Source organism: Microcaecilia unicolor, chromosome 8, assembly GCF_901765095.1.
Source record: "Microcaecilia unicolor chromosome 8, aMicUni1.1, whole genome shotgun sequence".
Lineage (NCBI taxonomy): Eukaryota > Metazoa > Chordata > Amphibia > Gymnophiona > Siphonopidae > Microcaecilia > Microcaecilia unicolor.
In genome coordinates, this window is record NC_044038.1 from 241,367,109 (window position 1) to 241,393,180 (window position 26,072).

A 26,072-nucleotide genomic window follows, 5' to 3' on the forward strand; every position below is an offset into this window, starting at 1 on the left:
TTGATGATATGGAAGCGTCTGTTCACGCTTTCCAAAAATACTAGGACTAGGGGGCATGCGATGAAACTACAGTGTAGTAAATTTAAAACAAATCGGAGAAAATGTTTCTTCACCCAACGTGTAATTAAACTCTGGAATTCGTTGCCGGAGAAAGTGGTGAAGGCGGTTAGCTTAGCAGAGTTTAAAAAGGGGTTGGACAGTTTCCTAAAGGACAAGTCCATAAACCGCTACTAAACGGACTTGGAAAACTCCAAAATTCCAGGAATAACATGTATAGAATGTTTGTACGTTTGGGAAGCTCGCCAGGTGCCCTTGGCCTGGATTGGCCGCTGTCGTGGACAGGATGCTGGGCTCGATGGACCCTTGGTCTTTTCCCAGTATGGCATTACTTATGTACTTATGAAGATGTGCCCTGGTGTTGTTTCAATTTTACTTTCTTTGTATTGCAAACCCAAGAGAGACCAACACAAAACTTTAAACCTATTAAAACTTCTTCAAATCTAGGTATACATCATAAAATTTATTGTAAAATAAATAAAAAAAAGTAATTCTATAATTATACAAGAAGTGTCAAAATCCTTTATGGCACTTAAAGCTGAACTGAACAGAAGGCTTGATTTTAAGGATTTTTTTTTTTTTTACTAAGGGACATTACGAACTTAATGTGGCATTAGCTCAGGAAAATAGGATACTATAAAATGCTTTAAAGAATTTTGTGGCATTTTGCCTCTTTTTTCACGTGCTAAGCCTGCATTAAATTCCTGTGCTCTCCAGCCGCATGCTAATCAGACAATACAGACTTAACACAGGAGCAATCTGTACCTCATACATATGAGGCAGTACGTGCTCCCGCGTTAATGTTTTTTGCAGGTTGTGTTCTAATGGTAACATTAGTATGACTGCAAATAAAAAATAAAAAGCCCTAAAAAGTGCCATGTTAAATCTGGGTTTAGTGCGTGAGGAAGTCTCACGTTAGAATGAATTAACCCCAGATTTCAGCACACCTTACTAAAAGGGCTCTATGTTTTTCAAAGTGAAACTGTAATGTATCAAGATTTGGAAGAATTACTCTCTCTTTCTGGAACCAAAGAAATTCAAAACCAAGAATTATTTTTCCCTATTAAAGTTGTTTAACATAATAAAATGAACGCTTAATTAACATTATAATAATGGAAATAGTTGGTTATTATAAAAGCTGAAAATTCGAGGCTTATTTTGTTCTGTACACACCTTTTCTATCTTTTCAGTTGGCCTCGTGAACCCCAAATACTTGTATAGCTGACGGCACTGCACTTTATGTAGAATCTCTCGGGCAGCTGCCAGCTCAGGAGAGGTGGAATATAGAATATCTTGATAAATGTTATCTGTGAAGGACAAATCAATTTCAGCTGTGTATACCTCTACTCTAACGTACAGTGAACTTCAAAAGCAATACAGTTGTGTAATAAAGCAGTGTGCTTTGCATCTATGACATGTTATTTTGGGAAGTAAACCTACCTGAAAGATCTGGGAGTTACCACCACTTTCAGAAAGCTTGATAACAGTAGTTAGCATATCAAGTTGTCAAGTGGGAGAGACCTGAGCTTTAGGCTGTCAAAGCAGTGGAAATGATGATTACTACCTTTGAGGATCTTAGCAATTTACTAAGGAACTCGAGTCCCACTTTATGCCAGCTGCGAAAATCTGGGGAGATTGAGCAAGATGGCCAAAGTAGGGTGCACCTGAAAAGTTCCTGCTGAGTATACCGTTTGCCTTGTTCCTTTTTTCTTTTCTAATCAGACATAATCGGCAGTATCCAGCAGCACAATCCACCGCTTTGGTGCATGGATCAATGGATTCTTTCATTCAGCTAGGCAGGGCAATGCTTTCTTTGATACACTTGTTGGAGCTTCTGGAGCTGGATCTCACTAAGCCCACAGATATGTAATTCCCCCAGTGAGAGGCTGATCACAACTAACACTACTCTAATAATGGCAGAGACACTGAGTGTGATATGGTGACTTTACTGCGTAGACTCTACGGAAGGAAGAAGCTTCTGTGGAGGGAAGGAACTGTGTTGTAGATGAAGGGGAGCAGCTACAACTAGTCCGTTTATGGTGGAGGCTCTGCACATTAGTCCTCAGGGCTGTTTAGTAGTACAGAAGTGAAGGCAACAGCTGGGCAAAACTGTCAAGTGTATGAAATGTTAAAGAAAATAATGAACTGGACCCACCAAACCCTCTCCGCTCCCCAAATCAAAAAGAGAAAGAAATTAAAAGGTCAAACAACTGGGCAAAATGAACGGACTAAACTAACCCAGTTTTTGAATTTAGAAAACATCCCAAGTTACCCGAAATCTTGTAACTTTGAATCTGGGAGGATTGACAGTATTTGAGCAATCTGTGTAGAGACAATTGAGTTCTATTATGAATAAATTTGAGTACACAGAATATCTAACGGAGGAATCATACTACTCTCCACCCAGGAGGTCGCCATTCCCCTGGTAGAATGAGCCGAAAGTTCCTTGGGGACCACGCGGCCCTTCAGCAAATACGCTGACGCAATTGACTCCTTCAACCATCTAGCTATCGTAGCTTTGGAAGCTGCCGCGCCCTTTCTTGCACCACCATGGAGAACGAACAAGCGATCAGAAATTGTATAGTGCCGAGTTCTGGAAATATAACAGCGCAAGACTCTTCGCACATCTAACTTGGCCAGTCGACGCTGTTCCGCATCCCCCGCCAAATCACCCAAAACTGGCAAGGAAATAACTTGATTCACATGGAACTCTGAAACCACCTTGGGCACAAAGGACGGCACCGGGCGCAACGAAACCTTCTCCTTGGAAAAAGACAAAAAGGGTTCTCTACAAGACAAAGCCTGAAGTTCCGACACCGCCGGGCTGAAGTAATAGCCACCAAGAACACCGTCTTTAGGGACAGATCCTTATCCGAAACAGAAACCAAGGGCTCAAACGGCGGCCTCACCAAAGCATCCAGCACGAGATTCAAATCCCACGGAGGCACCATCCGCCGCCGGGGCGGTCGCAGTAACTTAACACCCTTCAAAAATCGAACCACATCAGGACTAGAAGCTAACGACTTCCCCTGGATCTTCCCACGAAAACACGACAAAGCTGCCACCTGCACCTTCAAAGAAGACAAGGCCAGACCCCTGTCCATACCATCCTGCAAAAACTCCAAGACATCTGTCACCGACGCTCGAAAGGGAAGAACTCGTCTTCCTGCACACCAATGCTCAAATACTCTCCAGACCCGGACATACGCCAACGAAGTGGACTGCCTACGCGAACTCAACATCGTATCGATAACTCTGGACGAAAAACCTTTCTTCCTTAACCTGTGCCTCTCAAGAGCCAGGCCGTAAGCGAGAACCGATCCGGATCCGGCATAACTATCGGTCCCTGACAAAACACCACTGACTCTGACAACGGCAGAGGGTCCGCTACTGCCAACCGAACCAGATCTCCGTACCACGGCCGACGCGGCCAATTCGGAGCTAACAAAATCACTTGACAGGGGTGCCGAGCAATGCGCTGAACCACTCGACCGACCAACGGCCATGGAGGGAACACATACAGCAACTCCTGCGGCCAAGGCATCAGGAGCGCGTCTATGCCTTCCGCTCGAGGATCCCTCCGTCGACTGAAAAACCTCTGAACCTGAGTATTGCGGGCCGCTGCCATGAGATCCATCACGGGAAGTCCCCAGACCGACACAATGCGATTGAACACCGCCCGATGAAGCGCCCACTCTCCTGGGTCTAGAGAATGCCTGCTTAGGTAATCTGCCTCCACGTTGTCTACTCCAGCCACATGTGCCGCGGAGAGCGCTAGAAGATGAACCTCCGCCCATTGACACAACAGCGCCGCCTCCTCCGCGACCGCCTGACTCTTTGTGCCCCCCTGACGGTTGACATAAGCCACGGCGGTGGCGTTGTCGCAGAACACCCGGACTGCTTTCCACAACAGCACACTCTGAAACGCCAGAAGCGCCAGACGAATGGCCCGAGTTTCCAAACGATTGATGGACCACTGAGCTTCTACCTGAGACCAGCGACCTTGAGCTACCTGACCGAGACAATGAGCTCCCCAGCCCTGAAGACTGGCGTCTGTGACGAGGACCACCCACTGTGGAGTCTCCAACGGCATTCCCTTGTCCAGATTTCCTGGGTCTAGCCACCACCGGAGACTGAGGCGTGGGCATACCGGCAGCTGAAGGCGCACGTCCAACCCCTGCGACAGAGGTGACCACCGACTGAGAAGAGCGGACTGCAGCTGCCGCATGTGCGCCCGGGCCCACGGAATTACCTCTATGGTGGCCACCATCAACCCCAAGACTTGCAGATACTCCCGGGCCGTCGGAGCCGCCTCCGACAGGAATAGACGAATCTGACCCTGCAACTTGCGAATCCGAGGGCCCGGCAGGAAGACTCGACCGTTCCTGGTGTCGAAAAGAACCCCCAGATACTCCAGCGACTGTGACAGCACCAGGTGACTCTTGCCGAAGTTCACTACCCAGCCCAGAGACTGAAGAAACTGCACCACCCGAGCAGTAGACACCTCGCTCTCCGACTGGGACTTGGCCCGAATCAACCAATCGTCCAGGTACGGGTGCACCAGAATACCCTGCTTCCGCAAGGCCGCCACCACTACAACCATGATCTTGGAAAATGTTCGAGGAGCCGTTGCTAATCCGAAAGGCAGAGCACAAAACTGAAAATGCTTCCCTAAAACCGCAAAGCGCAGAAATCGCTGATGAGCGGCCCGAATGGGGATGTGCAGATAAGCCTCCGTCAAATCCAAAGACGTGAGAAACTCCCCTTCCTGCACCGCGACAATGACCGACCTCAATGTCTCCATGCGAAAAGAGGGGACTCTGAGAGCTGCATTGACCGCCTTCAGATCTAAGATAGGCCGAAAGGCATCCTCCTTCTTCGGGACCACAAAATAGATTGAATAGCAGCCCAAGGCGCTGAGCGGGGGGAACAGGGACCACCGCCCCCAGACTGATCAAGCGAGCCAGTGTGTCCCGCACCGCTGCCCGCTTGAGCCTCGAATGACAAGGAGACTCCAGAAACCTTTCGGGAGGCGAGCCGTCGAACTCCAGAGCGTATCCGTCTCGCACCACCTCGAGAACCCACTGATCCGAAGTGATTTGGGCCCAGTCCTGGTAAAACAGACTCAGCCGAGCCCCTACCCGAACCAGAGCCTGGGCCCGCACACCTTCATTGCGAATTACGCCCCGACACCTGTCCTCCTGCGGGAAAATCACGCCCTCCGCGCCGATTGCCCCGAAAGGACTGAGTGCGCTGAAAGAACCGACCTCTAAAGGACCCACTAGTCCTCCCGGGCCTATACCGGCAAGCCTCCTTAAACCGACCTCGGGCGGAAGTACCCCTGGAAGCCGCCTTAGGACGAAAGTCCGGAAGACGAAGGGCCTTGGCATCGCTGATCCCGCGCACCAACTTATCCAAATCCTCATCAAAAAGCATGGACCCCTTAAAAGGAAGCGAACAAAGCTTGGCTTTGGAAGCCGCGTCTGCGACCCAACCTCGCAACCACAGTGCTCTACGTGCCCCCACCAGCATAGCCATATTCTTGGCCGAGGCACGGAGCAAATCATAAAGCGCATCCGACAAAAAGGACGATCCCATTTCCAATTTGGCTAATTCCTGCACCCCGGAGGTCCCAACCTCCACCGAATCATCAAGCAGCTTCTCGGCCCATCGGAAACACGCCCGCGCAACCAGCCCCCCACAAACCGAGGCCTGCAGAGCCAGGGCCGACAAATCGAAACTCCGCTTGAGGAAAGACTCAAGTCTCCTATCCTGGGGATCCCGGAGAGCAGTCCCCCCGTCCACCGGAATAGCCGTGGCTTTTGTAACTGCTGTCACCACCGCATCTACTGTGGGTGCCTTAAAGGAATCTCTATCTTCCTGTGGGAGCGGGTACAGTCTAGACATTGCTTTAGACACTTTACAGGGAGAATCCGGCGAATGCCACTCTTGAAACACCATATCCCGGAGGTCCTTATTCATGGGAAAAGACCTAGCCTGCCGCTGAATCCCCTTAACTAAGGGGTCCACCTGTCTAGCCTCCCCCAAAGCCGCCTCTGGCTGTTCAAACTTAAGGGTGGAAGAGACCTGCTCAATGAGCTCCGCAAGCTCCTCCCTGTGAAAAATCCGCACTACAGAGGGATCCTCCCCAGGAACCACCAACTCCGGATCCTGAGGACCCTCAAATCCCTCAGGGTCCCCTATATCACTAAAAGCACCTTCGGATCCTACAGGAGAGAATCCCTCCTAGTCGTCCCACTCAACTCGAGGCCTCTTAGTCACTGCCAAACTAGACCCCTCCCCTAAAGGTGGGGGTCCCGCCTTCCAGGCTTGATAGAGGGTCCACACAAAATCCGGAGGAAAACCAACGCCTCCTGTACCCTCAGGCACCACCTTCGGAGCCGATCCGGGAGCAGCAGGGCCAAAAACAGCTGATTCCGCGGGACGCGCGGGATCCAAAATGGCGGACGTTCCCGCCAAAACTAAATTCGCTGAAACCGTCCCTGCCGATGCTCCTGCCGCCCCCGACACCCCCGAACTCGCTGGAACCTCCGCACTCAACACCGGGGGTGCCGCCATCGGCGAGGCCTGCTTCGGTTCGCCGCACAACCGGCACTGACCTCCCGGAGCTTCTACTCCTCGGCGCGAGCACGCGCAACAACGGAGGAGTTTGCCTGCCATGACCCCGAAGCTCCCAACACGCTGTGCAAAACGGCGCAAAAAACAAAACTTCTCACTCACCGCTTCCCCAGCACAAGCACTCGCACTGCTCTCACTCGCTACTGACAGGGAACGAACCTGCCGTCCGTTCCTATGTAGAAATAGCTTCAGATAGCTCTTAAAGAGACATCACCCAAATTTTGGCAGCTGAGAAGTGAGGGGCTCTCAAGGCTACAATATTAGAAAAGCAGCCGAGGCACAAAGCTGCCAGAGTCTCCACAGAGAGCAGCACAGGGGGAGGGACCTGAACACAGGTGTGACACCCCAGGGGGGAAAAACTGGGCCCCACTGGACCCAGGGCCCCGAAGCACTTACTTTTTTTTTTTTTTTTAACCACGTACAGGGAATAGTCAAAACAAATTAAATTTGGCAATAAGAGAATAAATCCCTTAACCGTATAATCAAGCTACCTCACCAGACTATTGAAGACTGCACAGGCTGTCCATCTACCTCTGCTGAGACTGAGAAAATACTGGCTAGTGGATGTACTGCACAGGTTATATATACAGTATTCAAAAGCTCAGTATTTCTCAGTCTCCCTCTGCTGTTAGGAGGACATAACCCACGCGTCTTGACCGGTCTGGAGGGTCGTGGAGGAAACAGGGCCCTTAGATTGCGAGTCTTGCAGGGAAAATAACATATTAAAGCTTTTTAACCTGCACAAATTGATTGTGTGCATACTAATTCATAGGTTACTAAATGTTAAATCAATTTTGTGCACACACAATTTTTTTTTTTTTTTTTTTTTACTGTAAGCAATCAAATGCACATCTCTAGAACTGTGTTTCTCAACCCTACCCTTGGGGCAAATCCAGTCAGTCAGGTTTTCAGAATATCTGCAATGAATCTGCTTAACATAGATTTGCATAACGAGGACGCAGTGTATACAAGTCTATCTCATGCATATTCACTGTGGATATTCTGAAAACTTGACTCGCTGGGTCTGCCCTGAGGACTGGGTTGAGAAGCAGTAGCACTGCATTGGGCACATCTTTTGAAGCCACTGGGGTCCTCTTAGACACTGAGAAAAGAATTGAAGTTGCAGCTAAATTAATCTTCTCAATCTTGAGTAACCAAAAGGGGCAAAATCAATTGAGACTGGTGCTCAGACCACAAAGGGGTCTAAAGAGCATGTGAAAAAGAAAGAAAACTTGAAGAGCTGAAAACCTAAGAAACCGTCCTGAAAACGACGTACGACCATCTATCCTTCCGGAAAACACTAAAACTTACCCTACCGATCCAACCTAAATGCAGGATCTCGGCAACATAACATAACCGAATTACGCAATGGCCATAACACAACTCTGCCACTGTTAGACTCCCTAATGTGGCTGTGCCACATGAACTCTCTCTTACCACATCACCACCTTGTATCTGTTAACACCGGAGTATGCTAACGCCTCTCCGGATTATGTAAGCCACATTGAGCCTACTAATAAGTGGGAAAATGTGGGATACAAATGTAACAAACAAACAAATAAATAAATAAATAAATAACGGGAAGGGGAAGGGAAATGAGACTTGATATACCGCCTTTCTGAGGTCTTTGCAACTACTTTCAAAGCGGTTTACTAAAAATAAACTTTTGAAGAAAATTAGAAAAAAATGGCTCTCTTTTCTTCCATTTGCATCTTTGCTTTCCTGACAGCCTTCCCTCTTTCTGCAATCTCTTGTCATTTATGAAGGCTAACCTTTTATCCCTTACCTTTTCAGCTACTACATTTGAGAACCAAAGTGGCCTTCTTTTCCTCTTACTTTTTTATGTTTAAATCTTTTTTATTGAGAACAACAATTGTACATGTTATACAATGATAGGTATCCAACCAAATATCAATGTGCTAATTCAAATCAGCTTGTTAACATTTTACTTTTTCCCCCCCCCCCCCTCATCTTCCCATCCCCTCTCCCCCCCCCCTCCCCCCTCTCTCCTCAAGCTATGAACAAAACCAGCTTCAAACAGTGCTATCCTCCGTAGGATACATCGTTCAGGGTATTGAGAATAAGAAAACTCTTCCTCATGAGGCAGTAGATTAAAGCACGACCGGCTGCCTAGGGCCTTGTTTCTCATAGCCCTACGTCTAGCATCTCCACCTTTTACATGAGTCGTACAGCTTTATTGTTCACATCAACACCCTTAAAGGCTAAAACAGTTCCCATATGAACAGTTGTCGACAGTGTATGTCTCAGCATCGTCCCCCCCTCCTCTTCCTTCCCTCCCCTCCCTCTCCCCCCCCCCCCCAATTCCTCTTACTTTTTTAATGTACTTTTCTAGCATAAAGGTTTGTCGCCTTTAATATAGGTCCTTTCAGTTCTGCCCCCATCCAACAAACTCCTCCTTGAGGTTTTCCCCCATCTTGACAAAGTTAGTACTTTTGAAGTCTAGAACCTACAATCTTGAATAACTACTACTTATTTCTATAGCGCTACTAGACATACACAGCGCTGTACACTTGAACATGAAGAGACAGTCCCTGCTCGACAGAGCTTACAATCTAATTAAGCCCCTCTCCTCCTGTACCTTAATACTGAACCACACCATTCGGTGATCACTAGATGCCAAATGATCACCCACCATTTATGTCTTTAAAAAAAACTGATGTAAATGTACGCAACTGCATTACATCTACAAAAAACACAGCACAATCTGCTAACAATTTGCACCAATTAAATATTATTTTAGGTGGAGGAAAGACTTCAGTAAAAACAGCGCTATAATTATAGCACAGCTATTGTACAGCAAAACCTCCCTCTCCCTATCTTTTAAATCATTTTTTATCAATATAAAACTTTTCTTAAACTCCAAATATTAATAAATACCAGCTTTGGCGAAATGCTATACTCAGCACAGCAAAAGCTGTACGGAGCCCCCCAATCTCACTGCCGGCTTCAAACTGGCATCTCCAATTCTTTTCTTCTGGATGCTCCAACATACGTGTCCTTCCGAACACTCAGACTTCAAACTGCAAGCCTGTAATTTTTGGAGTACTACAACTGCACTGTAGCCACAATTTTGGCAGGCTTAGCACTACATGTCTATAAATTAGGCACCTAACTGGCCTCCCAACTTAGGTTACCATTGTCTTCTGCTTCTAGCCATCTTATTTATATATCTTTCTCTCCAATGTCAATTATAGATCACAAAGCACACAACTTATTAGTTAGACCAAAGGGAGGCACCATAACAGAACCAGCTAAAAATGTTCATTTCACCTATCATGTGAGCGGAACACAACAATGGTATCTCAACAGAATCATGAATATGAAAGTGCAAAACCCTTACGAGAGAAGCTACACTGGCTTCCACTCAAGGAACGCATTACTTTAAAGTATGCACATTAATCCACAAAATCATTCACGGCGAAGCTCCAGCCTACATGTCTGAGTTAATAGACCTACAACCCAGAAACGCCAAAAGATCATCCCGAACCTTCCTCAACCTCCACTTCCCTAATTGCAAGGGCATAAAATACAAGACGCTACACGCGTCAACCTTTTCTCACGTGGGTACGCAGTTCTGGAATGCACTGCCGCGCAACCTGAGAACGATCCACGAGCAAAACTCCTTCCGCAAACTATTGAAGACCCATCTTTTTGAAAAAATCTACAGAAAGAAGCAAAACACAAAGTTCACACTCACTGTTTACTAATGCATCAATACATCCACTTCTAAACTCTCATCCCCCGTAGTCTCACCTCACTCATACCTTTACTCACAGAAATATGTATATCATACATAATGCCCTTTTAACCTCCCGCTGTCTCCTTCCAATGCTTCAAGGTTTGGTTCCAGTGTTTATATTCCTTAACAACACTTTGATTGTCTTGTATAACTCTTCACAATGTAATCCATAACCAAGTTGTAACAAATTGTATTTCCAGCATTCATATCGTATTGTAAGCCACACTGAGCCCGCAAAAAGGTGGGAAAATGTGGGATACAAATGCAATAAATAAATAAATAAATAAAAATCACGTGAACCACAGCAGCTAGATGTCAATCAGGCTATGCTATCTTGTCGTAAAGCAGGTTCAAAAGCAAAGAGATGCTAAACAGCTCCACAACTAAACCATGCTCAGTGATCAGCTGCTCTATGTACATAGAATCAATACTGCTAGTGAGACAGACAGGCTTATTCTCACTCTGCTCGCAAGAGGAAAGGTACTGCTATCTTCAGCTGATCTTACCTGATCTCAGCTTCAAGTGGTACTTTGACTTAATGATCCTGTTTTCTGCTTCTTGGCTTACCTGTGAGTTTTGTGTAGGCTACCATGTCATCCACTGCTGTAGATATTGTATACTGCTTTTCATTAGCCCCTTCTATCCAAATGTGTTTATCTGCTTTCAAGAAAGCATCTGTAATCCTGTCAAAAAATACATTTTTTAGGTGAACAGACAAATGGTGAAAACTTTTATACAACAGTGTTAACATCTTAGATTACCACTTTTTACCAACATGTTTCTCAGAATCACTCAGGAATTAATTGACGGATGGTGTATAAATCATTTTAAAATAAACAAAATACTTATTTCAATGAAAACACCTAATTTTAAATCTTGGAACCGATGAAACTATTCAAAATTACAATACCTTAAAATGGAACAAGCTGTTTATAATTGCAATAAAAAATAACTCAAAAATCCAAAAGTTGAAGAGCAAAGAACTTAAGTATAAAAAACACGGCTTATATCAGTTAAAGGAAAAAAAAGGGAACCTCAACTGCCTAGGAAGCCTACAGAGATGACATTCCACAATTGGCTTTTATCACCAGTTACAAGAGACACTCACAAAAATGCCGAAATAGAAAACAGCGGGGTAGAGAGGGCCCAATATCAAGAGATCAGTCACCACGCATAAGGGTAGGATGCTCCAGAAAACCTTTATTAGGACCCAACATAGTCCATGTTTCGGCTATATCGGCCTTCTTCAGGGGTCAATCTACGGATGTACGGTGATATCTACCGATACCAGGCGGGGAGTGTTTGTCCTCCGACAGCTTCGCACTAGTTTATAACGTGATCCTAAAATGTGTGTAATGCCTTTACTGTTATTCTCAGTCCCAAGGACTATCATTGCTGCAGTTTCCCCACTGGAAAAATACATGAGCAATGCACTGTGGGTAATGTAGTTCACAGGCAGTGCAACCACACTTGTTTGGCTGTGTAAGAACTGCTATCACTGGTTGTGAGGCTGCTCAGACCTTCTCTCTCTCTGCCAAGCTTGGCTCTTTTGTCTTCCTGTTCAGTCTTACTATCTGTCCTCAGAGGTCAGCCAGGTATGACCTTTCCCTCCTATCTCTAGGACTACCCCTTGCTATCCGATAGAAACCCACCTCTTCAATGCTGCCTTCGGCACCTAACTCTTACCTTCAGGATATCTGGACTGCCCCAAATTGACTGCCCCCATCGTATCGTCTACTCACTTGTCCTTTAGATTGTAAGCTCTTTGAGCAGGGCCTGTCCTTTTATGTTAAATTGTACAGCGCTGCGTAACCCTAGCAGCGCTTTAGAAATGTTAAGTAGTAGTAGATATATCGACTGATGGAGCATTTAATGATCATTAATAAGAATCACAAAAACCTTAACAAGCACTTCATACAACCGTACATCCATAGATTGATCCCTGAAGAAGGCCGATATAGCCGAAACACGGACCATGTTGGGTCCTAATAAAGGTTTTCTGGAGCATCTTACCCTTATGCGTGGTGACTGATCTCTTGACATTGGGCCCTCTCTACCCCATTTTTGCTGTGCTTGATCGCTGTGGAGAGTGTGAACCCCGCTCTGTTAGGAAAACAGTGTGTGGAAATAGAAAACAGCTCCATTAAAAGGAGAAAAAAAACTATTGTAGCTAAATAAAATACAGAAGTCTCTTATCAAATGAAAGCACAAGGAGAACTCTATTCAATTAGAATCATTAGTTCAATAACTTTACCATATCTGGAGCAAGAATTGTTTTTTTGTAATAAAAAATAAATAATATTGTACTTATTTTTGGGGGGGATGTTTGATTGTAACCTGCTTTGACCCCTGGTGATTTGACAGGCTATAAGCACAATAAATACAACAGTAGTTCAGATTTTCAAGAGGAGCACCAACCTCTGCCCCAGCCATGCTGTCCTAGTTGCCAAAAGTTGGTTGGGCCATGGTCCCAGTGACTTTACATCACTATCCTGCTTATTTTCGAAGGAGATCGCCAGCCATCTTCCGACACAAATCGGGAGATGGCCGGCCATCTCCTGCACCCGGCCGAATCGATGTAATCGAAAGCCGATTTTGGCCGGCTCCAACTGCTTTCCGTCGCAGAGCCAGCCAAACTTCAAGGGGGTGTGTCAGCAGGGTACAGAAGGCGGGACAGGGGCGTGGTTACGAGATGGTCGGCTTCGCCCGATAATGGAAAAAACAAAGCCGGCTTCACTTGGTCCCTTTTTTTTTCAGGACCAAGCTTCAAAAAGGTGCCCCAACTCACCAGATGACCACCGGAGGGAATCGGGGATCACCTCCTCTTACTCCCCCCCAGTGGTCACCAACCCCCTCCCACCCAAAAAAAAAAAAATGTTTTTTGCCAGCCTCTATGCCAGCCTGAAATGTCATACCCAGCTCCATGACAGCAGTATGCAGTTTTTGTGGGTGCAGTGCACTTCAGGCAGGTGGACCCAGGCCCATCCCCTCCACCTGTTACACTTGTGGTGGTAAATGGTAGCCCTTCAAACCCCTCCCCAAAACCCACTGTACCCACATGTAGGTGCCCCCCCTTCACCCCTTAGGGCTATGGTAGTGGTGTAGAGTGGGTTTGGTGGGGATTTTGGGGGGACTCAGCACCCAAGGTAAGGGAGCTATGCACCTGGGAGCAATTTCTGAAGTCCACTGCAGTGCCCCCTAGGGTGCCCGGTTGGTGTCTTGGCATGTCAGGGGGACCAGTGCACTACAAATGCTGGCTCCTCCCACGCCTAAAGGGCTTGTATTTGGCCGGGTTTGAGATCGCCGGCATTAGTTTCCATTATCGGCAGAAACCAATGCCGGCCATCTCTAAAGCCGGCGCAAATGCTGTGATTTGACCAGCTCCAACCGTATTATTGAAACGAAAGATAGCCGGCTATCTTATTTCGATAATACGGTCGGGGCGCCAGCCATATAGATGGCCGGCAATGTTCGATTATGCCCCTCCATGTTGTCTACTGACCTCGTGTAATACAGACTTAAACTAAGAAGTAAATGATACAGGAGTCTTACATTGTTTCAATGATGTTGCCAACTTTGTGCTGGTATGCTCTACGATGAAGGCAATTCCGTGTGTGAAACATATCGTATAAATTTCCAACTTCCTAAATGGAAAAATAAAATGGAACTGTGTATAAAGCACACTAGGAGTCACAGTTGGACATACCTTACTCAAACTATACCGGGAACCTAGTCTGCATGGTACGACATGAGGAAATAGATAATAAATTAGTGAAACAAAAGTAAACATGTAAATTAAAACAAATGGAATTTTTTTTTAACATTAGCAGCTTATTGAAATATAGAATGTCATGAGAGGAAAAAAGCTAAAAAAAAAAATAATGGTCTCGCTTCTAGTTATTGATGGTTTACGGTTACATTGGAGGAGTGGCCTAGTGGTTAGGGTGTTGGACTTTGGTCCTGGGGAACTGAGTTCGATTCCCGGCACAGGCAGCTCCTTGTGACTCTGGGCAAGTCACTTAACCCTCCATTGCCCCATGTAAGCCGCATTGAGCCTGCCATGAGTGGGAAAGCGCGGGGTACAAATGTAACAAAAATAAAATAGATACTATTGGAGATTCTACATGGAATGCTGCTACTATTGGAGATTCTACATGGAATGTTGCTATTCCACTAGCAACATTCCATGTAGAAGGCTGCGCAGGCTTCCGTTTCTGTGAGTCTGACGTCCTGCACGTATGTGCAGGACGTCAGACTCACAGAAGCAGAAGCCTGCGCGGCCACATTGGTGATCTGCAAGGGCCGACTTCTACATGGAATGTTGCTAGTGGAATAGCAACATTCCATGTAGAATCTCAAATAGTAGCAACAGTGGAGGAGTGGCCTAGTGGTTAGGGTGGTGGACTTTGGTCCTGGGGAACTGAGGAACTGAGTTCGATTCCCAGTTCAGGCACAGGCAGCTCCTTGTGACTCTGGGCAAGTCACTTAACCCTCCACTGCCCCATGTAAGCCGCATTGAGCCTGTCATGAGTGGGAAAGCGCGGGGTACAAATATAACAAACAAACAAACAAAAAAGATTGCAGAAATGGATGTATAAACGGCAAAAATTAATATGACGTACTCTCATATCTTGTGTCATGTAAAAGTAGACCATTTCATATTTACAAACTGTTTTCTATAAAATGATGCAAAAAAAAATAAAAATAACCTAGAGTTTTTTGCCATTTTCTCAGCAACTGCTTTGAATTTCAATTTGTACATACTTAGTCATTATACTTAACGTATTACTATTAAACAACATCTAATTATCTTAAGCTATGTTAATGTTACTGACATTTTAGAACTATTACCTAGCGAATTTTGCACATCAAAAGTGGGCTAAAACACAGTACAAAAATGTAATTCAAACAATACAATTAATGTGTGAGGGTGGCCATCAGCCTCCAACAAGGTTGTCTATCCAGAGAAAACATCAGCTCCCAGTGAGGGTGAAGGTTCTGTTCACCCCCAGCTTTAACACGGGCCTTCAGTCACTTTGACTTCTTGATCAGTCCCTGTGGCAGATCCTTGAGTTTGGTGATTTGGGTGGAGTTCGTGAAAGGCCTCCAACGTTGCCCCCCCCCCCCCCCCCCCCAGACAAAAGTCTACATCACTGTGATGTCATTAACAGTAAGCTATTACTCCAGGTTTTTCTTTTCCAAATAAAATCATTGGGTGGTCACGCTAAAAAGTCTGTAACTTCACCATGTTTAAAGATTCTATCTACATTTATGTATTGAGTAGAATGAGATTAACAAATAAAGCTGTAAAATTTCACGTTGAAATTACTACTAATAATTGATATTTCTAAATCGAAATTCCAAGCAACTGCTAAAGGGGGGGTGGAAACTCTAGGCGGTTACTTTTATTTGCCTCACCCTGCATATGCACAATTGGGGTAATTCTGTAACATAGGGACTAATATTTATGCACTGATTACACACGTCAATGTTCAGAATAATGGCAGTTATGAGTATTGTGCATGCACATACATGCATAAATTCCAAACTTTTGCCTATGCACTATTCTGTACATACACATACAACATGTGGAGGAGTGGCCTAGTGGTTAGAGCACCGGTCTTGCAATCCAGAGGTGGCTGGTTCAAATCCAACTGCTGCTCCTTGTGATCTTGGGCAAGTCACTTAACCCTCCTTTGCCTCAGGTACAAACTTAGATTGTGAGCCCTCCTGGGACAGAGAAATATCCAGAGTACCTGAATGTAACTCACCTTGAGCTACTACTGAAAGGTGTGAGCAAAATCTAAATAAATAAAGATTCCATTTAGAATCTCAAACAGTAGCAACATTCCATGTAGAACCCTAAAGAATAACAAGCAGAGGAGTGGCCTAGTGGTTAGAGCACCGGTCTTGCAATCCAGAGGTGGCTGGTTCAAATCCCACTACTGCTCCTTGTGATCTTGGGCAAGTCACTTAACCCTCCTTTGCCTCAGGTACAAACTTAGATTGTGAGCCCTCCTGGGACAGAGAAATATCCAGAGTACCTGAATGTAACTGACCTTGAGCTACTACAGAAGAAGGTGTGAGCAAAAGCCAAATAAATAAATATGTGCAAGGGGGTTATACACATGGGCAGACTCTCAGCAGGACTCATACTTATGCACATAATTTACAGAACAGTGTAAGTTACATATGTATCTCCAGCATTTAGATGCCAACAACTTACACCTGCTCTACGGCTTGCATGAGTGCTCACACCTGTTATATGCTGGTATTCTATAAAGGAAAGCAGGCACCTACATTGCTTTATAGAAGGGAGGAAGGGAAATAGGACTTGATATACTGCCTTCCTGAGGTTTTTGCAACCACATTCAAAGCATTTTACATCAGTGATGTCACAATGGCTTGATTGCCCGACACTGATGAGGTTGGCTCTTATTGGTGGAATGAGTGGAGGAGTAGCCTAGTGGTTAGTGCAGTGGATTTGATCCTGGGGAACTGTATCGGGCAATCAAGCCATTGTGACATCACTGATGAGGTTGGCTCTTATTGGTGGAATGAGTGGAGGAGTAGCCTAGTGGTTAGTGCAGTGGACTTTGAGCAAGTCACTTAACCCTCCACTGCCCCTGATACAAAATAAGTACCACTAGGCTACTCCTCCACTCATTCCACCAATAAGAGCCAACCTCTTCAGTGATGTCACAATGGCTTGATTGCCCAATACTTGGCTCACTTCTGATACTGTGATGTCATAAGCAGTGGTGTGCTGGTAAATTTTTAACAACAGGCTCTCTCCCTGGTCCACCTCGGCGCCCCCCCCCCCCCATCCACCTCGGCGCCCCCCCATCCACCACTGCGCCCCCCCCCCCAAAAAAAAATGCAGAGCTGGCTATACCCCGGGGGGGGGGGGGGGGGGGGTGGCCAACACATTACTCTCTCCAGGAAAAAAAAATTAAATTATCCCAGGTTCCAATCTAATTCATGTTTAATATGGGATAAAATGCCATAAATAAGTAAATAAATATAAACTTTTAACGTTCAGCACCTGATTCTCAAACACTATAATGAAAATAAAATTATTTTTTTTCTATCTTTGTTGTCTGGTGACTTTTTCTCTGATCATGCTGGTCCAGTATCTGATTCTGCTGCTCTCTATCTGTTCCCTTGACTCCGTTTCCAGAGCTTCCTTTCCATTTATTTCTTTTCTTTCCTCCTTTCTTCTTCATTTCTGGTCCTCCGCATACTTGACTGTACAGTGGATCCAGCTTCTGCCTATTTTCTCCATCCATGTGCAGTTTCTCTCCTCACTTCCTTTTCCCTCATCTAATCTCCTTCCTCTATCTTCCCCCCATGTCCAGCATTTCTTCTCTCTCCCTTCCCTCCCCCTCCATCCATGTCCAGAATTTCTCTTGCTCTCCCCTCCATCCATGTCCTGAAACTCTCCTCTATCCCCTGCCCCCCTCTACCCACCCATGCCCAGCAAGTCTCTCCCCTGCCCCCCTCTACCCACCATTGCCCAGCAGGTCTCTCCCCTGCCTCCCTCTACGCACCCATGCCCAGCAGGTCTCTTCCCTGCCCCCCTCTACCCACCCATGCCCAGCAAGCCTCTCCCCTGTCCCCCTCTACGCACCATTGCCCAGCAAGTCTCTCCCCTGCCCCCCTCTACCCACCCATGCCCAGTAGGTCTCTCCCCTGCCCCCTCTACCAATCCAGCGATTCTCCTCCCTCCCCTGCCGCTCCGAAGCATGTCCAAAGATGTCCTTCGCTCCCACCCTCCCCTCCCACTCCCCTCCGTCTTTTTTTAATTACCTCCGTCGAAGCGCGCGCCATTTAAGGCCCTGCTGCGTGCTGGCCGTCTCCAGGCTTCCCCTGCTTGCTTCGGATGATGTTCGTGCCTTAGTCCCGCCTTCGCGAAAAAAGGAAATGACGTCAGAATGAAGGCAGGACTAAGGCACGAACATCATCCGAAGCAAGCAGGGGAAGCCTGGAGACGGCCAGCACGAAGCAGGGCTTTAAATGGCGCGCGCTTCGACGGAGGTAATTAAAAAATGACGGAGGGGAGCGGGAGGGGAGGGTGGGAGCGAAGGACATGGTTGGATATGCTTCGGAGCGGCAGGGGAGGTAAGCATGGCCTGTGATGGCGCCCTCCTGCCATGCTTACCTCCCGCAATGGAGCTGGCTCGCCCCCAACAACAACAACCGGCTCGCAAGAGCTGTCAAAATTTAACAAGCGGCTCTTGCGAGCCGGTGCAAGCCGGCTCCAGCACACCACTGGTCATAAGGGAAAGGGGGAAAGGGAAATGGGACTTGATAAACCGCCTTTCTGAGGTTTTTGCAACTACATTCAAAGTGGTTTACATATATTCAGGTACTTATTTTGTACCTGGGGCAATGGAGGGTTAAGTGACTTGCCCAGACTCACAAGGAGCTGCAGTGGGAATTGAACTCAGTTCCCCAGGATCAAAGTCCACTGCACTAACCACTAGGCTACTCCACTCCAGGCTTCTACCAGGTGCCATTATAGCATTGTCCTCAATTTGTCATGCAATCATTCAGCCTCAACCTAAATACTGCAGACTGTTACATCCAGACTAACACACCTATAGAGATACTCAATCTTGAACAGAGCCTGGTGCCCTCTCAGAAACACACCTGTCCTTCCGTATCTCATACACACACAAAAGCTATACGCCTGCACATCTTGCGGTGTCTTATAGGCTCAGTCTTGCAGAACCACCCCATGGTTGGTTTCTACACTTTATTAATATTGTGTGTTCATTAGTGCTCACTTGGTTTGTTAGTGTGCCTTACAAAATTGGACACTGAAATGATTTAATGCGCACTAAGTTACATAAGTACATAAGTATTGCCATACTGGGAAAGACCAAAGGTCCATCAAGCCCAGCATCCTGTTTCCAACAGTGGCCAATCCAGGTCACAAATACCTGACAAGATCCCCAAAAAAGTACAAAACATTTTATACTGCTTATCCCAGAAATAGTGGATTTTCCCCAAGTCCATTTAATAATGCTCTGACTTTTCCTTTAGGAAGCCGCCCAAAGTTATTAACTAAGGCTTGTTAAGACAATTAGTACCTGTTAAAACACTATTCTGTGTGTTAAAATCGCTGTTGGAAAACCAACATTTTTTTGCCTGTGCATATCCCTAATGCCCCAGTACTGTTACCTCTATTGTTGAATGGTGTGATAGAGAGACCTATCATGGTGGTGCCCTACTCCCAAAGATTCTGTGGACATCTTCATGCAGTGCCCACTTCTGGAAGTCTCCCAACACAGGAGGTATGAACCTGTTCCTCCCTGCTTGTTTATGTAATACATGATCACCTGGTTGTCCATTTGAACCAGGGTGACTTTGTTGGACAAAAGATCTCCGAAAGCCTTTACAGTGTTCCAGATAGCTCTTAGATCTAAGAAGTTTACTCTAAGTGTAAAGCACATCTAGATGAGCTCCTCACCCCAGCTTGGGCACATCTATCATTAAAGTTGCTTGATCCAGAGTAATTTGCAAAAGATTCCTTTTGCCAAATTGGAATGTATCATCTACCAGGACAATGAGTCCTATAGATGACTGGTGACAAACATGATGTTCTGGAGATTCCCCATAGACTAAATCAACTGACTGAACAAGGCCCACTGAACTCACCTCAAAATGAAGATGTACCACTGGAGTGACATAACTGTTTGAAAGGTGGTTACTTAAGTTGTGTCTAGCAAGACTCATGAATTCCAATTTTTGAGTCGCCTCTAGATGTGATTTATGATGAACCCGAGTAACTCCAGCAACCAAACACTTGACTAAACAGATCTTTCTGCTCCTTCCTGTGTTTGCTGCAAAAAAAGTATTTGCTTTTGGTTTATCTGGCTCACCTTGTCTCTGGTACAGATATGCTTCTTCTCTTTAACCTCGCACACACGAGCAAATTTCAGAAACCGCTTGTAATCAAAGTTGTTCTGGATTCCTAAGTGATGGCAGTCCCTGAGTTAGAGAACAAAACACAGAGTTACTTACCTGTAGCAAGTGGTCTCAGAGGACAACAGGAACTAGAATAATCATACTGGGTCAGACCAATGGTCCAACTAGCCCAGTATCCTGCTTCCAACAGTAGTCAATTCAGGTCACAAGTACCTGACAGAATCCCAACTAGTAGCAAGATTCATGTTACTGATTCTCAGGGACAAGTAGTGGCTTCCCCACATCTCTCTCAACAGCAGACTATGGGACTTTTCCTCCAGGAACTTGTGGAAACCTTTTTTTAAAACCCAGATACACTAACCGCTGATACCACATCCTCTGGCAATGAGATCCAGAACTTAACTATTTGCTGAGTGAAAAAATATTTCCTCATATTCACTCATAGGTGACATCATTTGAAGGAACCCCTGCGTGGAACTTTTCTCAGCACTGGAACAGAACTTTTGAGAATGTTCAACTGTGCCATGCTTGTTTCTTCCTGTTTCAGTCCAATTCAAGTTTAGTAAAATACATAGGAAGTAGAATGAGAGGCCCACAGGGATCACAGTTCTACCAATTTTTTTGCCCCACAAAGCAAACATCAACACAATAGGGTAGGGTATTAGTACAGAACTTTTTTTTTTTTTGTCCTTCCCAACTAAGGAGAAATTAGGTCTTCACCTGCTAATTTGCTTTCCTTGAGTCTCTCCCGACCGTTCCCAAAAAGAGGGTAATATGTTCTCCTATGAGCAGAGGGAGACTGAGAACTACTGACTAGTGACACTTGTATAAGGGACTGTGCAACCCTAATTTGCTCAATATTTCACACAGCCAAGCAGTAAAAATAAACTAACAAGAAACCCAGAAACAGGAACAAGGAACAGAGGAAGAACAAACAGTGGAACATCCAATAGGTTTCTGGAAAGAATTAAATATCACACTACAGCTCCCAGACCTCCAGTGACATCTGCAAAATATTCTTCCAGGGTGGGGTTCAGGAATGGTCTAGAGAGACTCAAGGAAAACAAATAAGCAGCTAAGACCTAAATTTCTCCTTCCTTATCGTCTACTCCAGTTCATTCCCGACGAGTGGGAAGTACCAAAGTAGTGAGTAGTGACGAGTGGGAAAGTTCGGGGAGCAATATGGAAGCACCAAAAAAAGCATCCTGCTGAGCCTGAACATCCAGCTGGTAATGTTGGACAAAAGAGTGCAGAGAAGACCGAGTAGCTGACCTGCAGATATCCTGCAGAGGAATAAGCGAGTGCTCCACCCACGAGGTGGCCTGTGCCCTTGTAGAATGCACTCGCAAAACCACTGGCACCATCTTACCACTCAGTAAACAAGCGGACAAAACAATCTCCTTAATCCATCTAGCGATCGAGGCCTTAGAAGCTGCCTGGCCTTTTCTTGGTCCCGCAAACAACACAAACAACCAATCTGTGACCCGAAACTCCTCAGTTCAGTGCACACAGCACTTGAGCTCTAGCTGCATCCAACCTATGTAGAGAGGGAGAAGCAGAAGCCTCCTCACCTGAAAAGGAAGACAAAGAAATCGACTTGATTGACATGAAAGGGAGAAAGCACCTTGGTAAAAAAAAAAAAAAAAGCCGTGATCAGCCTCAACGATACTTTTTTCTTTGAGAAAAATAGACACGGTTCCCTACACGACAAGGCAAGCAACTCCGAAATAGAAGGAGAGCATCACCCTGGTGAAGTAGGAAGTACTCCTGTAGCCAGGACCTGCCCACCAGGGGATGTATTATCCTTTCGCACCGAGGATATATCTCCAAATGTTGCCCGGGAGGGAAAGGTTAGGACAGCTGTTGTACTTGGTGATTCGATCATTAGGCATATAGATAGCTGGGTGGCTGGTGGACGTGAGGATCGCCTGGTGACTTGCCTGCCTGGTGCGAAGGTGGCGGACCTCACGTGTCACCTAGATAGGATTCTAGATAGTGCTGGGGAGGAGTCCGCTGTCTTGGTACATGTGGGTACCAATGACATAGGAAAATGTGGGAGAGAGGTTCTGGAAGCAAAATTTAGGCTCTTAGGTAGAAAGCTGAAATCCAGATCCTCCAGGGTAGCATTTTCTGAAATGCTACCTGTGCCACGCGCAGGGCCCAAGAGACAGGCAGAGCTCCAGAGTCTCAATGCGTGGATGAGACGATGGTGCAGGGAGGAGGGCTTTAGATTTGTTAGGAACTGGGCAACATTCTGGGGAAGGGGGAGCCTATTCCGAAAGGATGGGCTCCATCTTAACCAGAGTGGGACCAGGCTGCTGGCATCGGCGTTTAAGAAGGAGATAGAGCAGCTTTTAAACTAGAAATGGGGGGAAGGCCGACAGTCGCTCAAAAGAGCATGGTTCGGGATAAGGTATCTTTCAAAGATATCACCATAACAGGGAAGATAGAGTATCCTGATAGTGAGGTTGCAAAAGAGATTGTAGTAGATCGGGTATCTTTAAATAACAATAAAAATCAGACAAAAGATTGCCAATTAATACTGTCAAGTACTAAGCATGATGTACTTAGGAACAACAAACATAGTTTGAAATGTCTATATGCGAATGCCAGGAGCCTAAGAAATAAGATGGGGGAGTTAGAATATATTGCACTAAATGAAAAATTAGATATAATAGGCATCTCTGAGACCTGGTGGAAGGAGGATAACCAGTGGGACACTGTCATACCGGGGTACAAATTATATCGTAGTGATAGGGTGAATCGGATTGGTGGAGGGGTAGCATTGTATATTAACGAGAGCCTTGAATCAAATAGATTGAAAATTCTGCAGGAAGCAAAACACTCCTTGGAATCACTGTGGATTGAAATTCCATGTGCAAAGGGGAAAAGGATAGTGATAGGAGTGTACTACCCGTCCGCCTGGCCAGGACGAACAGACGGATGCGGAAATGTTAAAGGAAATCAGGGACGCAAACAAACTGGGCAACACAATAATAATGGGGGATTTCAATTACCCGCATATAGACTGGGTTAATGTAACATCTGTACACGCAAGGGACATAAGATTTCTTGATGAAATCAAGGACAGCTTCATGGAACAGCTAGTTCAGGAGCCGACAAGAGAAGGAAAAATACTAGACTTAGTCCTTAGTGGTGCTCATGATCTAGTGCAGGGGGTAACGATACGAGGGCCGCTTGATAACAGTGATCATAATATGATCGGTTTTGATATTGGCATTGAAGGAAGTGAAACTAGGAAATCAAGTACGCTAGCGTTTAACTATAGAAAAGGTGATTACGACAAAATGAGAAAAATGGTGAAAAAAAGACTGAAAGGAGCAGCTCGCAGAGTAAAAAACTTGCATCAGGCGTGGATGCTGTTTAAAAACACCATCCTGGAGGTTCAGGACAAATATATTCCACGTATTAGAAAAAAGGGAAAAAAGACTAAACGTCAGCCGGCGTGGCTAAACAGTAAGATAAAGGAAATCATTAGAGCCAAAAAACAATCCTTCAGAAAGTGGAGAAGAGAACCAACTGAAAGTAACAGGATAGATCATAAGGAATGCCAAGCCAAATGCAAAGCGGAGATAAGGAGGGCAAAAAGGACTTTGAGAAGAAATTAGCGTTGGAAGCAAAAATACATAGTAAAAACTTTTTTAGATACATTAAAAGCAGGAAACCGGCCAAAGAGTCGGTTGGGCCGCTGGACGAAAATGGTGTTAAAGGGGCGATCAAGGAGGACAAAGCCGTAGCGGAGAAATTAAATGAATTCTTTGCTTCGGTCTTCACCGAGGAGGATTTGGGGGGGACACCGGTGCCGGAAAGAATATTTGAAGCGGGGGAGTCGGAGAAAGTAAACAAATTCTCTGTAACCTTGGAGGATGTAATGGGTCAGTTCAGCAAGCTGAAGAGTAGTAAATCACCGGGACCTGATGGTATTCATCCCAGAGTATTAATAGAACTAAAAAATGAACTTGCGGAGCTACTGTTAGAAATATGCAATCTGTCCCTAAAATCGAGTGTAATACCGGAAGACTGGAGGGTAGCCAATGTTACTCCGATTTTTAAGAAAGGTTCCAGAGGAGATCCGGGAAATTATAGACCGGTGAGTCTGACGTCGGTGCCGGGCAAGATGGTGGAGGCTATTATTAAGAATAAAATTGCAGAGCATATACAAAAACATGGACTGATGAGACAAAGTCAGCACGGATTTAGTGAAGGGAAGTCTTGCCTCACCAATCTAATGCATTTTTTTGAGGGGGTAAGCAAACATGTGGACAATGGGGAGCCGGTTGATATTGTATATCTGGATTTTCAGAAGGCGTTTGACAAAGTGCCGCACGAAAGACTCCTGAAGAAATTGCAGAGTCATGGAATCGGAGGTAGGGTATTATTATGGATTAAGAACTGGTTGAAAGATAGGAAGCAGAGAGTAGGATTGCGTGGCCAGTATTCTCAGTGGAGGAGGGTAGTTAGTGGGGTCCCGCAGGGGTCTGTGCTGGGTCCGTTGCTTTTTAATGTATTTATAAATGACCTAGAGATGGGAATAACTAGTGAGGTAATTAAATTCGCCGATGACACAAAATTATTCAGGGTCGTCAAGTCGCAGGAGGAATGTGAACGATTACAAGAGGACCTTGCGAGACTGGGAGAATGGGCGTGCAAGTGGCAGATGAAGTTCAATGTTGACAAGTGCAAAGTGATGCATGTGGGTAAGAGGAACCCGAATTATAGCTACGTCTTGCAAGGTTCCGCGTTAGGAGTTACGGATCAAGAAAGGGATCTGGGTGTCGTCGTCGATGATACGCTGAAACCTTCTGCTCAGTGTGCTGCTGCGGCTAGGAAAGCGAATAGAATGTTGGGTGTTATTAGGAAGGGTATGGAGTCCAGGTGTGCGGATGTTATAATGCCGTTGTATCGCTCCATGGTGCGACCGCACCTGGAGTATTGTGTTCAGTACTGGTCTCCGTATCTCAAAAAAGATATAGTAGAATTGGAAAAGGTACAGCGAAGGGCGACGAAAATGATAGTGGGGATGGGACGACTTTCCTATGAAGAGAGGCTGAGAAGGCTAGGGCTTTTCAGCTTGGAGAAGAGACGGCTGAGGGGAGATATGATAGAAGTGTATAAAATAATGAGTGGAATGGATCGGGTGGATGTGAAGCGACTGTTCACGCTATCCAAAAATACTAGGACTAGAGGGCATGAGTTGAAGCTACAGTGTGGTAAATTTAAAACGAATCGGAGAAAATTTTTCTTCACCCAACGTGTAATTAGACTCTGGAATTCATTGCCGGAGAACGTGGTACGGGCGGTTAGCTTGACGGAGTTTAAAAAGGGGTTAGATAGATTCCTAAAGGACAAGTCCATAGACCGCTATTAAATGGACTGGAAAAATTCCTCATTTTTAGGTATAACTTGTCTGGAATGTTTTTACGTTTGGGGAGCGTGCCAGGTGCCCTTGACCTGGATTGGCCACTGTCGGTGACAGGATGCTGGGCTAGATGGACCTTTGGTCTTTCCCAGTATGGCACTACTTATGTACTTATGTACTTATGTGATAACCACTAAAAACACCATTTGTGAAGAAGGGGATAAGGGAACAGAGAGGGGGGGTACTGACGGAGGAGAAGATAAGGCCCAGAGGAGGGGACAACCCAGATTCTTAGCTCAGGGA

At 45.7% G+C, this 26,072-nt stretch overlaps 1 protein-coding gene across 1 annotated transcript in view; it reads right to left on the reverse strand.

The window, feature by feature from the left end:
- The window catches only part of SAMHD1 (SAM and HD domain containing deoxynucleoside triphosphate triphosphohydrolase 1), an 88,566-nt gene that overhangs the window by 21,882 nt on the left and 40,612 nt on the right, over positions 1-26,072 (reverse strand). The window contains exons 9-12 of the mRNA XM_030211626.1: positions 20,344-20,452; positions 14,009-14,100; positions 11,024-11,139; positions 1,231-1,364 (exon numbers count right to left, since the gene is read on the reverse strand). Of these exons, the coding sequence (XP_030067486.1) occupies positions 1,231-1,364; positions 11,024-11,139; positions 14,009-14,100; positions 20,344-20,452 (451 nt within the window). The remainder of the gene's footprint in view (positions 1-1,230; positions 1,365-11,023; positions 11,140-14,008; positions 14,101-20,343; positions 20,453-26,072) is intronic.